We start from the raw sequence: 17,629 nt of genomic DNA, 5'->3' as shown, positions 1-17,629 counted from the left end.
TCTTGCCTGCACAGTTTCATTTTACCTTACAAAAAATTACAGGAGCAAGTACTGTAATGAAAAGAGAATATTGTGTCTGCTGTACTGACAAATCCTCTTTTCTCCATTGACTTGCCTGTGGTCAATCAGTACTAAACTGCATCGTTATTTACCTAGTTACATTGGCATGTGAACAGTAACCCCAAAATGGATGCAACTGCAGAGAACTTTGTGGTGCAAGGATAGATTTGGATTAAATTCACTCCTTTCATGGAATAAGCCAATAAAAAATAATTATTAGCCTGTTAGTGTATTGTAACAAAAGAATTTTTGTAGTACATGCCCCTCAGATAAGCTTTTTCTTGAATTCCTGTCTTCAGCACAGTATTCCTGTTGCTATGAGTTGTTGGGACAGCTGTTTTGCCACAATACAGGTGAAACATATCCATATACATATATATACATACAAAGAATAGACGTATTTTCAGAGCACCRGTCTTTTCATGGTTTTTGGAGGAGGCAGGGGGAAGGGCAGGTGGGGAGTGTATTGATTTGGTTATTTCTGTCATAATTCTGATCTGTGTGGCTTTAAAGAAAAGTACCTGGTAATTTCCTATTAGAATTCCATTTTTAAGCCCAGAGGTATGTAGAAGCAGAAGTTTTAAAGGATTAGCTTGYCTTTTTGTTTCTTTAGGTTCTTTTTGTAAATTGTTCAAATAGTTGGTACAATTAATTTGCYGGAATATGTAGTGCCTCGAGGATTCAGGTATATTTTGAAATAAGGTAGGACATACACATCTCAATGCTTGTCTCTGGATGCTCCCTCAAATCCACATTTGTTTGGCAATTGAATTTATTGTCCTTATTGGTTCATTATATACTTCCAAATATTCTGAGATAAATCTTACTCAATCTGTATTATGTGGGACATAAATTCTATATTAAAGCACATCCAACACAGTCTTTTATTCCTTCTTTCAGAATTGCTTCCAAAACTAGGTGTTCACTCTCTCTGTGAGTGACATTGTTCTCATAATACATTCTATAGGTGAAAAACTTTCCAAACAAATTATGTGAACCCTTTCTCAAAACAGTATTCTGTTGGCATTAGCGTTTCTTGGGGTTGGGAGGTATCAAAGGTAAAACTGATTTAATGGGAAGAGGATTCTTTCTGTAAAACAGGTAGACACATTAAAACTTGCCCTTGTTGAAATATCAACTGCTTTAAAATAATTTATTAAGAAAATGCTGAGGCAACTTTAGCCATGTCACTTAGAAGAAGGTGTGTCATTTTATGGCTGATTTACAGCAGATCCCCTTTACTTGGGAAGACTTACTGCTAATTAATTAAAAACGAGGGAATATCCTGTGTTTGCCAAAAATCCCCAATCTTCTCTCTTGAGAAAAGCAGAAAAAWTTGGTAATCTTCACTCTTATGGATGCTATGCTACAAATTTTCACAAAAATGTGCAGCTGTGTCAGGACCCCCACCCTTTTGTGGATTGGAAGGTGTGTTACGGAAAAAYTTYGTTCCTCAACCAGTTTCCAGAGACRGTATTGCAAATTTTKTTTTGAATCTATCTTTTAAAAKGTAAGAATCCTTCAATTAATGTCTTTTCAACAGGTTCTGTTTTCTTTCGTAGCTGTAGTTCAGATGARAAGAACAATCCCCAGGGAGGTTTTTTGGAGGGATGTGGGCCACAAGCCACATTCTTCTCATTCCTCATTTTTTAATTTCTGGGAGTRTTGCTCAGCACCATAACTGCTGGTACCAGATTAATAAACTGTCCTCCAAAGGAGAAAGGAATTACATGAGCTTTGTAAGACTCCTAAACAATCCTCTGTAGAGTGAGAAATGGAACATAAGATATTGGGAAATTGGGAAGATTTGTGGACCAGAATGGTGTTATTGTGTCTTGGAGTTCCTTTAAAAGAAGTAGAGGAATGGAATCAACTAAAAATTTAAGGATCTTGATTATTAATATATAGGTTCGTATTCCCACTAGTATCAAAAGACTGTGTTTATTAAAAGATTTCTGTGTCAGACTGATAGAAAAATATCAAGTTTTTTGTAACAAGACACACTAATCTCAAGATGTAGTTCACTTTAAAATGATCAGGAATTTTCTGCTGGACACGTTCCTTGAATCTCTCTGCCAAACCACAGACTATCTGAAACTTCATTGTCTTCTCTAGAGCTGTGCACAAATAAGTAATAATTCCTAAATTTTTCTCACCAATTATTCAGTGCAGGTACCATGCTAATATGTGCTGTAAAGATACTTGAAACAGTTAAAAAGCAAAACAAGCTATGTTTCCTTCTCTCGGGTCAGATTTTCATTTAAGATTAAAGTGGGGTCTGTTTCTGTCAGCTAATCTGACCTTCCTCTTAAAAGAGGCAGAGAACCTTAGTTTTCCTTTACCAAACTTTTACCTACTTGAATTGCAGAACAGATTTGGCTGTCTGGGAAACTTTCAAATCTGCAAGGCRTTGCTACACTGTTTAGGAGGAAACACTGAGTATGGTATTTCTTTAGTGGACATATGAGAAATGTACATTTTGTTGAATGCAGGGAAAACTATCATGATGGTGGTTTTTTGGTTTAACTTGTTTCAAATATGTCTATCCAGTAAGTTCTCAGTCATGTAGAGCATTTTCTTTGTACAGGCTGCTCTTTCCTGTGGCTTTTATTACTTTCTCTTCTTCTTACCTCTCCTTCACAGCTGCAGCCGGTCAATTCCTTTCAAAACTAATCCATGGTAAAGACAACATTCTTTGTTTTTTCCTCCTTTTGGCTTTTACAGTCAGTATATAAAGGGGATTTAATTAATATAACWTGAAAGAAGAATGCTTAGCTCTCCCATCTGGGATAACCACACATGAAATAGGAGGTAAACTGTAGCTTTAGTCTACAACAGCAACTTTTATCAAAATAGTATTYGGGCTTGATTAAAACCTGTTGTTTTCTGTTGAAAATCTGCAGCTACATGAGTTAACCTAATGGTTAATTAGTCACAGTGTTAAATAAAAAAAATATTTGCAGTCTGAATTTGTTTAGCTTCAGTTATTTATGTCTGGAATTTATTGCTTTCTTTCTTATCAGTAGTCATTTGTACCCTCAGATCCATGGAATRCAATGGAATGTATTAATTTCTCTGGAATAAACTGTAGGATGAATTAAAATCTTGCTGAGAGTTGCACTTTCCAKTCCTTGGTCAATATGTTCAGCTTTCTGCTGAACCCTCTTCAATTCTTCAGAGTCCTTTTTCTTGGAGGAGTGGAGTGGAGAGAGTGGAAGAACATTTTCAGGCTGGTGGATTGCTTTTATTTTTATCTTCTACTTTAATATCAGGGTTTTTCATTGTTCTCAGAGTTGGATTATRCTGTGCATTTGTTTTTGGCTGATTCAAATGGTAGTTTTTGCCAAGTGCTTAGAACRTAAGTGTTTTGGGTTTCTTTTTTTCAAGTACAGCATATTCAGGAACACAGACAAGCTTCAATGAAAACAAGTGTTAACTCTGCCTATCCACGGTTTGTAAGGCCAAAATTTCAGTGCTATTGAAAAATGTGTCCATTTTGAAAGAACTGTCAATAGATGCAGTATGCCTTTCTTACAGAAAGGAAAATAAACTGCACAAAAAGGAAGCTTCAATTGCAGACATGCATATCTGTTAAATAATTTGTGAGATAATTCTTCATTATGATTGTTTACTTTCTGAAAATGGTTAGGAAATACAAGTAAACACATTTATAATAAATTTGTGGCCTATTCCTATTACAACACTGTAATTTCTGATTATGAAATGAAAACCAGGCTGAWTCTGATTTCAGCAGGATTTTGAGATGCTATTAGTTGAAAATAAAACTTTTTGCTTCATGTTGATCTATGTCAAATCTGTGAACTCCTTTGTGTATTGCTATCTTCTTCCACGTTTCATTAAATAGTTGCTTCCCCACTCTAATTTTTATTCTGTATCCTGGATTATCATTAGTCTTTCCTTGTACATTACATTCTGGGTAATTTTGCTTTCTCTATGGCATGTGTCTGTTACCTTCATGCAGCTTCAGTAGGATTAAAGGTAGATTTTGGTAAATGTAGCAGTGAGGTGTATGGGTAAGGTCTCRTTTAGGCTGCTGTGCTGCAGTGGTTGGGGAGAGGGCATTGTTGCAGAGTGCTTGAATATTTTCAGTTCTTAKTTATCAAAGGTCAGTGGGCAACTGATTTGGTGTTTGTGATTTTTTTTCCTGTTTTGAACTGTGGTGTTGGAGCTATGGGAATGATGTTTGTTTTTCCTGCTCTTGATGGATATTTAATACTTCTTATTKCATGTAGACCTTTCAAACAGAAAAGCAAGGCATAGAGCACAGTGTTTTGGGCGTGGGCATGTCCAAAGAGCTCTGTGTTGTCAGTCTGGCTGAAGGAGGATTCCTCTTTGAAGCTCCAGCTGTATTAGCACACTACTTACATTCTTTAGTGGTGAGCTATGSGAGCGACTCTGGCACAGCCTTTTCCCGTTAACATTTGTAATAACACCAACCCTGCTGTGGTGGGTAGAAAAAAGGGTTTGAAGTGTGGGAAGCTTTTTTCTGACTGGTTATTATGTTACATTTTCATAATGATGAAGTGCTGGAACAAAGGTTGCAGGACCAGTAAATAAAAATAATGTGAAATCGRTGTTTCTAAGCTATTATTTATAGTGCCACATTGCTCACGACTTTAGTTTTTTTATTTTACTCCTTGTATGAATTCTTGCACTTTCAAGTGGAAAGCATTGATGATTGCTTTCATTYTGTGGCCTGCTACTCAGCAAGTTTGGTCTGTATTTAAAAAGAAATTGTAAGAGAGGACATTCCTTTTATCTTTCTGTTTTTTCAAGCTCTGTGACCTCTTAGAATCTTTGAGTGTCAGTTAAGTGGCCAGAGTTGAGGCACTGTTTAGTCTGTGTTATGCTCCTGTTACATTATGTAACTTTATTTCACTGTGGGTAGAAAATAATTTGACATATAAAATAAGTAAKTTTCATTGAAGATTTCCACAAGGCGTGTTATGAGAGTCCTGCTATTTCAGCATTTTGTCARTCTTCAAGGTAGAAAGGAAAACTGTGAACTTACTTCCCCAAAGTGGCTGTGTTTATTTCTTTTTATTTTCTAAAGAAGAAACTCAACAAAACCATGGACAGCAGGTTGTATCTATTCAGGACACTTTTATGATCATAGATACRTAAATTGCTTTATAACAAATTCTCAACTGTGGTTAACAAATGTCATCAAGTTCTTAAGTCAGAAGGTGCATGAAAAKAAAAGGAATATTCCTCCTCCTTTGTTGTTGGTGAGTTTTTATGTTTGTTTAGGGGTTTTTTTTTGTCATGAGTATTTTAAGTGGAACTTTCAGTTGTTTTTCAGACTTTGGTAAAAATGGCCTTTTTCATCACCTATGCTATAAATAATAAGCATGTCACCTTTTATGCTGAAGTTTCATGTGACAACTGTTGTATATTGTGCTGCACTCAGTAGATGTGCTTCTGGTTGTTTTTTTCTTAAGTTGTGGCTGTTTTCAAGTGAAGGTGACTGTATTACTGCAGCTGTTGCTTTGGGAATGCACAAAAGCTCTCCATCCCTATTCAAGAAAGACACTAACTTTCCCAGGCCCTCCATTCCTTTAGAGTCCAAGACACTGTATTACAGGTTCATGTGAGAAGTAACATCACTTTTTAAAAACAAGATGTTTCCAAGGTCTTAGACCTGTTGTGTGATAATTCAAATATATTAGGGAAAAAAGTATAGAAATAAGGAAAACTGCAGAGYAAAAAAGCAATGGCAGTCATAATTGCTTTAAAATACTATGTAGCTGGACAATAAGTATCAATTTTGGGGGATCCAAGTTGTTATTCATGATGTGTGCATACTTAATGCTTTTGCTGCATACTTCAACCTTCCAGAGCAAACCTGTGTTGGCTGAGGTAGGCTCTCCCTAAGGACCTCTGAAATGTCATCTGCTTGCCTGAAATTGAGTCAAATGTGGGTTTGATAGGGGTTAAAGGGACTTTGAGGCCTTTCTTCTCTCCTTAGCTCTGTGCTGTAATCCAATTTCCATGGCATGTGTTTTTCAGAACCCCGCCCCTTTTCTCTCTCCATCTCTGGTTTTCCTCATTACGATTATATTCAGCACTGGCTGTCAGCTCATTTGGAACTCACATTTGGGAATGTGGGTACYTAGACAGAGAATTTCCTGTTTAAATTGAAATTGGGGCTTGCCTTGCTTTTCTGCATGCTATTAATAAAATATATAATGTTTGTCTGTTTCCCACATTGTCTTCTTCCTGATGCTTTCACACTTCCAGAGAGGTCTTTGTCAAAGCTATGTTGAGGGAAAGAGGACAACTGTGGTAGGCAGAGTATGTGCTTAATTGTCWATTAACACTATATCCCCTTTGTGGTGATAACTGCTCTAAATTGCATTTTATGTGATAGTTATTATCATACAAAAGAAAATGGGAAGTTCATATGGAACACTACTTAGAACAAAAAACTAAAATTCTTATGAAAGTTATCTATAAAATACTGAAATAATGAAATATTTTTTTTTACATTTAGGAATTAATGTCAGATGTTGCAAATACAGTTTCTCCTCAGGTATTAGCAGTAGTTCTGGAACATCTGGCAGGAAGACAAAATGATGTAGGTTTGACTCCAAGACAAAACTGAGTTAATTTAGAATTGGATATCCTGTAAAGGAGCAGGGCTGTTACTGAATCTGAACTGTGTTAAACCTTCATGTGTAAACTGTCATATAGCCCCTCAATAGTGGCTTGTAATGAACCCTTTGGTGCTTTCAAAATCTTTTCAGAACAGATTAGTAAGGGAACTAAACTAGAGTTCAGTCCTATTTTTAATACCTTGTATCTTGGTCTTCTTGTGAGACGGAAGTAGTGTCTAACTACTAGTAATTTTTATGTCTTTATGGTTCAGCTGTAGTCTGAGAATATCCTATGCTCTTGTAATGCAAAGTGTTTAATAGCAATAATTAATTCATTTGTTTACTTCACTTTTGCAGCATCTTTGAGGATGAAAGCATGAAACTACGACAGCTAAAGCTACAGAATCAGGTAAATGATAGTGCTGAAGCTGGCAAAAATAAGTATAGGAAAACAAACAGCTCTCTAGAGACTTGAGAAATGGGGGTGAAGTGCTAAAAATGGTTTGTCTAAAGAACTTTGAAGATTTTCATAGTTTTTGTTAGTTTAAGTTAACCTTGTCATGGCTTGTACATTTGGTGTCTTTGATATATTTATTTTTCATATGTCCTCTTATTTCATTGCGATTGAGTCACTAGAGTACAGGAATAAATCAAAAGAMAGGAAGACTGCAGGGAATTACTCATTTTAGGCATCAAAGGAACAGTTTCACTGACCTATAGAACGATCTCTTCAACACTGCCATTGAGAAGGATTTCCAACCTCTTCTGACCTTTTTTGTTTTCCTACAAGGCAAATATTTACCACCAAGCATGGGTCAGCTGTTAGGTTATAGGTCTCAGTTTTTACGTGCTGTTTGCTGGATGCTGACATTACCGATTCTTCAAAGCAATAAAGTTCCAGCCTTAATATTCTTTCTCTGTGAAATTTGAAATGCTTATAAATAGATTAGAAGACGTGAGACTGTTRTGATTCTCTAGCTGGCCATTTCACATGGACCACAAATCAGAGTCTTGCATTAAACTCATCTTGTGCAAATTAAAGTTCCGTTTTTTAGGAGCATGCTTTTTCAGCTGAGTATCTTTAAATTCAGACACAACAGTCTTCAGGGAACTGTTGCAGTGGGTAATAATCCTCTTTACCAGAACTTGTAGCCTAAGTTTGCTAAGCTTTGACTTCAGACAGTGCATTTATTACCAATTTTATCTCTGCTTATATAGACGCTTACCTAAAGCACTTCAGAGTCAAGAGGTAAAATGTATCTTTGGTCATTATTAGTGGAAGCTGTGATAGTCCTTTATCTGTAGACTATYGAGTGTCACTTGTTTAAAAACAAACAATTTATTAAAGAATAGAATTAATTCAAATGATCTATAATAGAACATTTAGCGTCAAATGCCATTTGGTATGAAGTTCCAAAACTAASGATGGTCTGACTGCTTGGTGATGAACCTCAGGGTCTGTTTTAGGACTGGTCTTGGATCATAAGCTGGTAATCACTGTCTCCAAGTGCTGGGTACTATGATCACCTTATGCTTAGTGCCAGACATTGCCGTGGGGATGCACGGTTGTTCCTCCAAAATAAAACTTCCGGACTGGTTGGGATTCCCTCAGAGCAGCTGTCAGTTGAATCGTGAAGAGGTCAGTTTAAAGAATTCATTCCCTTTTGCYATTTTGTTTCCATCTTTCTTGGATTTGATTGAGATTGCAATAATCTGCAAAAGCAATAGCTTGAAAATTTCAGTAAATATATTTGCCCTTTGCAAATGAGAAGTGCAAACAGTCTCTAATTTAGGATTTTATAATTAGATTTGAATATTAACTTTTAAAGTCTACTTTTACATGAATAGTACTATGCCTTCTGAGGAAATGGGGGTCAATAGGAGATCACTACCATATACAATGGTTGTGGGTGATGCCCTGCTTGATTMATTTCTCATAAACATTTGTAGGAATTGGAATTTAAAAAAATGCATAATSTTTTAATCCAGCAGAATCATGTATAGAATTTCTGGTCATACAGAGAATCTGGAATAAGCCATATCAGAGGCATTTCCATCCATCTTTATGATGGGTTTGGAAACCATGTAATTTTAAGTAAAATATTGTTTATAATAGTGCATGACATCAAGTTCCACCTGCGGGCCAGCTCTGCCTGCCAGAATGCTTTTTTCCCCTGGACTACTGCCTTTTTCTTGAGGCAAGAGCGTGTGGTTGCTCAGGCAGTGGTTATTTCCTCATTAGTAAAAGATTTTTGAGTCTTCTGAGGCATCTACAGCTCCAAGTGCAATGCTGCCATCTCCCTGTGCAGGGAGAGCACGAAACCTGATGTGCTTCTGACTGCACCTGGTGTGGTGCATTACTCCTGACATGAAAGTTTTACTGATGCCACCATCACTGGYTTTGTCACTACTGCCCCAGCGTGAGCTAAGGGGCAGCTGGAAGAGAGRGAGAGGATGTTCCTGGGCTAGGATCCATCCTGCATGGCCTGCTAGGGTTAGGACTGTTCCAGATAGTGAGTGGTATAGGATTGCATCTTCAAGACTGGAGTGGTTGGAGCCTTCCTGTATGTCATCTTCCTGTCATCACAGCTGCAGAAAGAGAATTCTAAACTATTTGTCTTTCTAGTCCACAAGATATTCTCATCTGACTTCTTGAAAGCTTATTTGAACAGGAGTTGGGGATTTGTAATCCTCTAATCATCCTTTATTCTGATGTTATGGTTTTTCTGTGGTGTTTCTGGAAGTATTTAAYGCATGGAGTTCACAAAATCCCGAACAAACAATCATAATTAGTAACTCTTATTTATTTAATGGGTGGTGTGGTTCTGGTGTCCTGTTCACAAACTAGCTACATTTTGTGTTGTAATACATAAATTTTAACTGTAACACAGAGACGGAGGAAAAGTCTGATTAGTAGACAAAATGAAACCAAATACCATTTCCTTTTTCTACTTCCTTAGTTGAAATAAAGCCAGGAATACATAGTACTGAAGGGCAGGCTGCTCTGCCATCATATGGAGAAAAAATGAACTACTGTTTGCTGTCCTGACTGTGGACCTGCAGATATTCTTTCTATCTCAATAAGCAGAGTAGTAAAGAGAAGCCTTTTAAAAACAAATCAAATTACTATCAAGTGTTGTCACTTTGATTATCCTGAGGTTCTTGCAAGAAAGGAAGRTCAGTCACATCTACCAGCAGTAAACTGTTTTAATATAAGCTGATCTGATTTGATTGGTGAGTCCTAGAAACTGTTTGATGAAACACAACACATAATAATCATTCATATTTAGACTGGTGAGTAGTGAAATGTTGAAAAAAGCTTATAGAGCAATCTAGTAAATAACTCTTGAAATTATTATATCCTGTGTTGATCCTAAATTCAATGTCGCATTCTAACAGTAACTTATAATTTCTTATTTTCTTGCWGCCTTTAGGGGATGTCTGTTTTGCTGCATTWTTTGGKTTTGGGGTTTTTTTTCTTGCCTATTTGTCAGGTAGAGAAGTTTTGACAACAATTTTTCTCAAATCCTTATTCTGAGTATAATGTTTTGATTCTTGTTTTTCCTCTCTCCTTTGGATAATTATAAACTATCATGACATTTTTTTCCTCAGCATTAATTTAAAAATGAACAGCACAAACCTGATATAAATTCTTGTGAAAGGTCTGACTACCTTAGTACAAAACACATCAATAATTAACAATTTCTAAGAATTTGACTTTACTGCTTATTTTTCTTTTCTTATTCTAGACCAATGTAATAATCTCTTTGGAATTCTATGTAATTTTTGCTCTGCAGGATAATCCTTGCAAATAATTCTGCAATAGCAAACACTACCTGTATTGCAGCCCAGTCTTCAAAGGGTAATTCTGAGTTTAAATAAAAAAAGTAATTTTGTTTCAAGTTTTTKKTKGRWTTTTTTTGTTTGTTGGATTTCAGGTTTTGTATATTTGGTTTTGTTTGGGTTTTGGGTGATTGGGTTTTARTTTTTTTGATGAGTGAAAAAACTAGACAGAATAAATAATCAAGGGCTGAGTTGTGCTGGAATTCCTCAGGGAGAGGTTACCTGAGAAACTAATCTCACTTGAGATATAAAGACTAATAGGAGAGGAAAGAATCAACAAGAGAAAAAGAGTAACAGGAGAGGGAAGTGTTCCAARGATGTCTGTTTCAATTGGATTGAACTGTTGGTACTGATGAATTGTTTATCTGATAAGTCCATTGAGACTGAAAATAATTTTATGAAAAAAATGTTTCTGTCATCAAAAACAACTTCCAGGTGTTCAGGTACCTAAGAACCAGCCCTCAATAAACTATATCTGCTTGTAAGAATCTTGTACATTGTTTACATGATGGTGCAGAGTATTGGAATATGATTTTTCCTTCTTCGTGCATTCCCTTTGTTTTTAAGGACTTCAAGCATGTCTGTCTTTAAAACAGTACCATGTCCCTTTTTGTCTTCATTTAAGTCTAGAAGTTATTTCTATTCTCACTGGGTAGGAAATCATAAATATCAAATGTATGGATCTTGGAGAGGTAGTTTTAATTTTTAGCATTTGGACATACCAGTCTTTCCTTTCAATCTTGAATTATATGAAAAAATTTTGCAAGGTATATAAAATTTCCTTTTAGTGCATCATTCTTATTTCAATTACTGTTATTTATTTATTTGTTCCCTCCCTTTTAAGTCTTATCTCYCAACACTGGTTTCTGGAAACAGTTTGCTTTAAATTCTCCCTATAAGAGGATAGCTTTTGAGATAAAAACCTTTGCCTTTGCAGTGATGACTGTTTCATACTGGATTATGGATGGWAGCTGAATTTGTCTATTTGTGTTAAGGGCTGCTGCAGTTTAGACTGGGTGAAAGGATTTAATGTGATCTGCTGGTAGTCTCAAGATAGGTCAGAAAAAAAGCAGGTGTCCATGTCAACCTCTCATAGAGAATCAAAGGCAGTACCTCACTCCAAAACCACAATGATAGCTGTGTCCAGGTTTTTTGTAAGAGATTGCAAGAATATTTAAAGTTTAAGATTCTGATCTRTATGTCATTGCCAATGGCTGAGGCATAGATTCTGCAACTCTAGATATGGATACTCATCTCTATTTCCTGCTTTTCTTTATTCCACAGAGAGCCCTTCTAGAGAAGAAGCAGAGGARGAAACGTCTTGATCCGTTGATGGTACAGCCAAATCCTGAGGCAAAGCTGCGTAGGTCAAAGCCCAAAGGATGCGAGGAGCAGACTCCTTTAGTAGAAACTCCTACCCCTGTCCACAGTGATGTTGTTTTACATGGTAAATAATCATCCTGATTGCAAGTGTTCCCCAAAATCCCTGTGCATGCTTTATGTCACAGATGGGCATCTACATTGCTGTGGCAGTCGTCAAGTGATAAATGAGATTGATTACTTACTTTTCTAGGTACAAAAGTTGAATTGTAGTACTATATGGTTGAGCAATACTAAACTGCAAAAGCAAACAAAAACCTCACTGTCACTTTTTGTGACAGCTTGAAATCTTTATGTGCCCTTGAGTAATCTCTCCCTTGGGTTAGGCTAGAAGAGCTGTAGAAATGGGCTGGAAACTTCTATAAAGGTAGAGACATACAAATCCAAAGTAAGAAAATCTTTTGAAGTTGTAAGATAAAAAGAAAGGAAAATAATTCATTGGTGACTGCTTGTACTTTTCCTTATGGTGTCATGGTGTACTCCATCTGAAGATTGCAAATGACTGAATGAATAAAGTAGAGAAAGCAAACAAAAAGTTTTGTGARCACTGTATTGGCTTCTTGATGGTTTTTACCTTATCTGTTGCTTTCTGTGGGCTTCATTGAGACAACTGATGACAAATAAGCTTTTGTGGTCCTCAAAGTCACAAGCATGAAGTGCTATCAAGGCCAAAGGCAATAACCTGGTGGCCTCAAAACCTTGCAATAAAATRGTGACCATTCTTTTAGGAGTGAAAAGAAATACAGTAGTAAGACTCCCGTGTCACGAGGAGCTAAAAAGAGCAGCAGTGAAATCCTTACATTCCAGTGGAAGTRTCAGAAAGTTRTTTATGAGAGCCAGGATTCCATCAKTCTATCCAGAAGGTAATAGGTAAYTGGATACATTCTRCAGCTTTGAGATGTGTGCTATTGCAGGATGTTGTAATACAAGCATTGTATTRATAGCAGCTTAATATGCACAGTAGAATTTTAAAAACCCAAACCAATGGGTATTATCTGGTTCGAAGGTTACGTTTGGAGCTATGCTATTCCATCTCTCTTGAATATTTGTCTTGTTCTCCAGAAGCCTTTCAGGATCATAGGATGGGAAGGAAAGCGGTGATGTTTATGGTAGCATTTGTGTTTAAAATCARGTGTAAGAAAGCTTCTGTTAAAAGACACTTTTGAGTTAAGAAGAGAATGAGAGATAAGTATAACTTTTAAGGTAGGGGTGTTCAGTAATGCTCAGATGAAAACCTAACTGCTCACTCACTACCTTCCATAGTTCTGAGGCTTCCTCAGTGCAAKTAAATCCTGTTAATAAGTGATAGCAGATGTAAACATGACAGAAATACAATGCCTAGATAAAGCAGTAAAGCTTTAAGAAGGAAAACAGTGGAAAAACAAGAAATMCAAACCTGGAACTGCACTTGAGTAYWGTGYGTTACATATTAAGTATTATGCCAGACCCTGACTTCAAGATGCCTCCACCARTTGGGAAGTGTGGTGCACAGCTGTCTTGGTTTAAACATTTCATTCTAACAAAAAGAGGKTTTTTTCTGTCTATGATTGTAGATAGTTCTATAAAATTGATTGGTGATGTTCACTGTAGAGTACTCACTGTCACAAGAGCAAATAAACAATGTGAAGGAAAAAAAAATAAGGGAGGTGTCTGTAAATAAATTGGAAACTATCAATGTGCATGACAAATACAACTTGTTTTAATTGCTTAAGTCCTTGTAAAAAAAAGTAGATACAATCACTATGTGTAAATAGGGAGAAATTATAACTGATATGTTTAAAGTAATGGGCAGTTTGTACCAGAGCCAGGGCTGACTCCTCACAAGCCTTCTGACACAAATTGAACAAGTATATTTCAGTACTTTAAAGAGATGGTAGAGGAAAGGAAGGTGAAAAGAGCCACCATCCTGGAATGCATCTTCAGCCATAAAAAAATATACTTTAGAAACATGTTTCATTTTGGCCTGYAGGCATTGATGGACCAGCAGCTTTCCTGAAATCTGAAGTGCAGGATTTGGGGACCAAGTTCCAAACTCTGTCTGTTGGATYTACCAAACCAGAAGACAGTGCAGATAAGGAAAATGATTCAGAGGCTGYAAGTGACACAGTGGACAAGCCAGATCTGCAAGAAATATTACAGAAACGAGGTAAGAGTTAATAATGGGCAAATGTCTTTCTTGGGGTTCTTCTACTTTTATAATTTTATTTCAATGGCATTAGAAAATGAGGGATCATGAAACAAATGTCTGTAGRATACCACTTTTAAAAGAGCTAGTAGATTCTACAGCATGTGGAAGTGAAGTGCTGCAGTTCGTTTTATTCCTGCTGTTTTTTGGAYCATACCAGTTACATTTTAAGGGTCTATCAATGTGCTGTATAATTTCTGGTCTTTCCAAGGAAATTGCTGACATAACGCTATATCACATTTTTCTAAAAGGGATATTTTTATTCCAGATAAATTATATGTTGATAAGGTGCTTGAATATTTTCACAACTGCAGAATGCTCCATAGCCAGTAAATGCTGTGATTTAATCTTTAGGGAACTGACTGGAAAGGTGGTTTTTTTCTGAGTCAGAGGCTGTYACAATCAGTGGTTTTCAGGTTATGTATTCAGTAGTTATATCCCATTGAGTAATTTCCTAGTGGAGTGTCAAGCTCTGTCTGCCAAGTACGTTAAGCTGTTGCCAGTACTACAGGAAACCTTTTTTTGTTGCATGCAGCTTAAGCACTTTGCAGCAAAATAATGGCTAGTGTTTAATTTACTAGCTTGTTTTTATTTTGCAAACCTTGTCTCCTAGAATGTTTCCAGTACACTTCATGTATTGAGGTACTATCTCATACAGAGGTATTCTCATCCAGTTGTCAGAGCTGCTTACCTACAGGCGGCAACATTACGCAAGGGTTAGAAAAGGAAACTGGAGAGAATATCCAGTAACTWCAGGGGAAATTAGTGGAGGTAGAATATAAACAGTGAATTTTGAAATTGGCTGCAGTACTAGGGTCAACGCCTTTCCTTTTCCCAAGCATCCTCTGGGAAGTTTAYTGACAGGTTGTTAAGACTGGATTTTTCTGTTTTATCTGAGACTTCCAGCAGTGCCCCTTCTCTGTAGTGCCATGTCAGAGCATTGTTATAATATTKGTTCTCAGAAAATATTTCAGCTTAGCAGGCTGATGGTGTTCATTTTCTCTAATGCTTTATGTACATTTCCTGTCAAAGACAGAACAAAGTCTCAGAAAAACAGAATCAATTTGKTTGGAAAAGACCTTTTAGGGTCATCGAGTCCRATCTATGACCTAACACCACCTGGTCACCTAGACCAGGTATAAGTGCCACATCCAGTTTTTCCTTAAATACCTCCAGGGATGGTGACTCCACCTCCCTGGGCAGCCCTTTCCAATGCCCAATCAMCCTTTCTGTAAAGAACTTCTTCCTAATSTCCAGTTGATGACAATTGGAAGGACAGTTGTCCTCCCAAGTGGAAGAACACACCAAACAGTGATATGTACAGAGGCTCTTTATAAATGCCTTTATGCAGAGTTAGTTATATACCCACAGTCATCTCTACATGACTATGCTTAGGTTAAGATTAAATAAATCCTGGAACTTCTAAGTCTGTGCTTCAGTTTTAGATATCAAGTCTTTATTAATATTTATGGACCTGAGTTTTTTTGTACYGGAGTAAGGACAGGAGGGGCTGTTACTGAAAAATTGACATACTCAGTTTCAGTGTGTCTAAGACTAAGGGGAAATGGTAAAGGCTGTAAACTGTACAGAATCCAACTTACAATGTAGGTGTCAGCATATTGATCTGGATTTCCTTTTGTTGTTTTTGTTGTTAATACATGGAGGAGTCTTTTGCRTGAAAATAGGCAAAATTAGTTTAATGACAACATAAAAACTAAGCAATATGTTATGTCATGGGATATCATGTAAAATACATGTTAATAAAGGCCTGATGGCTGCTTAATCATCTGCACAGTGACTGCTGCAAAATATCAGTAGGAATTTGAATTATAACGGTCAGGAAGCGATATAGTACGTGAAGAAAATCAGCAGTTGAAACAACAGAAATTAAGAGGGTGAATAGGTATTCAAGAGTCATATAGGAATTAGTGATGCCATAAACTCATGACGCTTTCTTTCAGAGATTACATGTTTGCTCCTGTATTCTGACAGGAATATCAGACAGTTTGAATTTTGATGAGGAGGATACAGAAGAGGAAGAAGTTAGTAAGAGACCAGTATCTCATTCACCATACCCTGAATCTGAAAGGCCTAGTTCTGCATCCAGTGAGAAGTCTTTTGCAGTAAGTGTCTTGCAATCCATTTCTGATAGGCATTGGGCACATGCTTGATTTTAGTGCTAACCCCTGGAGCACTGGGTTAAAATATAGCAGCTACAAGTACAGTAGCCAGCAATATTATTCCCTGAAAGCAAAGAAGGTCAAGATTGTCGTTATCTGACTGAAGGGACATTGAGTTAAACATAAAGACTTAGCAATGATCAAAGGAGCAGTTGTGGGTGGAGGATCCCAAGGAGCGAATCAGTGACTATGGGAACACAGTGAGTCAGCACTATGACCCTTAAAGGAGACAAACTGAGCCATTGTCTCTGCAGAATTCACTGGAATGACTCAGAGAAGCTCTGAAAAGCCATGCAAACTTGGGAGGGATCTCTTCCTGAAGGCTTATAGCATTTGTTGTGGGATGCAAAGGGGAATTTTGGAATGGAGCAGAGAATGCTGGGATTGGACAAACTTTATATGGGATGTTTGGGGGAAGGAACTTGAATTTAAGAGGGAAAAGAAAGGTATCAAGGTGGATCAGGTAGTAATAAGCATGCGAAGACAGGGATTAAAGGKGTTAAAAGGCATTGTGTGTAAACAGCTGAAAACAGTATGTCTGCCCAAGCCTTGTGGCTTGATTTCTTCAGCATGTTGCACTATCTTCTAAAACTCCACTTCTGTTTCATGTGTGAATGTGTTCTTGTGTGTGTGAGATGTACATACGTACATACATATGTACATATGTATGTTGACAAATTGTATGCTAGACTACCCAGTGGGTTGGAAGAGACCAGCATCAAGAAGACCCAGATTAGGGGTAGCTCAAACCAGATTAGGGCCATGGGGTTTGAGCATGGATCCTGGACTCCCTTTAAAGTCCATGCTATGACAGCGATCTGTCTAAGTGTATTCGTGAGGTGACTATCTGTATTGCCCTTCACCAGTAGGGGAGTAATACAAGAGGTCTGGGTGTCAGCTTSTTGCAGAACTGGGCTGTGGGTGCAAACTGCTGGAGAACAGGGTGGTGGGTGCTGGAGCGGGGGAAGGGGTGAGACCCTCCWGTGAATTTCACATCTATGTGTGTGTCTGTGCTATTCACTCAGGTTTCCTTCTGGCTGTAGCTGGGAATGGGGTTAAACCTGCAACTTATCTCAAAGGCCCAGTCAAAGAGGAATCTCTTGGGTGCTACAATTCACAGGATTCAGCTACCTCTAAGAAATAATTACTTGAATGACTTGTACCAGATTTCCATTAGAATTCCAATTCCTTTGATGACCCTAYGCATCCTGAATATACATTGTTCTAAGGCTCTTCCAACATTTAGTTTTTATGATTCCACCAGCAGCTCACTCCATTTTTGCTCCTGTTCTGAACCAACATAATCTCAGCACTCATTTCAGTCACTGAATTCCAGCCTGTCTTACTGCAGCATCCATCAGTCC

General features: G+C 37.2%; 1 protein-coding gene across 1 annotated transcript in view; it reads left to right on the top strand.

The window, feature by feature from the left end:
- The window catches only part of TULP3 (TUB like protein 3), a 32,379-nt gene that overhangs the window by 6,109 nt on the left and 8,641 nt on the right, over positions 1–17,629 (top strand). Inside the window, exons 2-5 of the mRNA XM_057375813.1 lie at positions 7,035–7,086; positions 11,805–11,967; positions 13,870–14,046; positions 16,078–16,208. Of these exons, the coding sequence (XP_057231796.1) occupies positions 7,035–7,086; positions 11,805–11,967; positions 13,870–14,046; positions 16,078–16,208 (523 nt within the window). The remainder of the gene's footprint in view (positions 1–7,034; positions 7,087–11,804; positions 11,968–13,869; positions 14,047–16,077; positions 16,209–17,629) is intronic.

Source organism: Malurus melanocephalus, unplaced genomic scaffold (genome assembly GCF_030028575.1).
Source record: "Malurus melanocephalus ecotype Western Australia unplaced genomic scaffold, MMel_1.1 scaffold_259, whole genome shotgun sequence".
In the NCBI taxonomy this organism is placed as follows: domain Eukaryota; kingdom Metazoa; phylum Chordata; class Aves; order Passeriformes; family Maluridae; genus Malurus; species Malurus melanocephalus.
The sequence above is the reverse complement of the archived record's forward strand: the minus strand, read 5'-3'. Positions and strand labels throughout refer to the sequence as shown.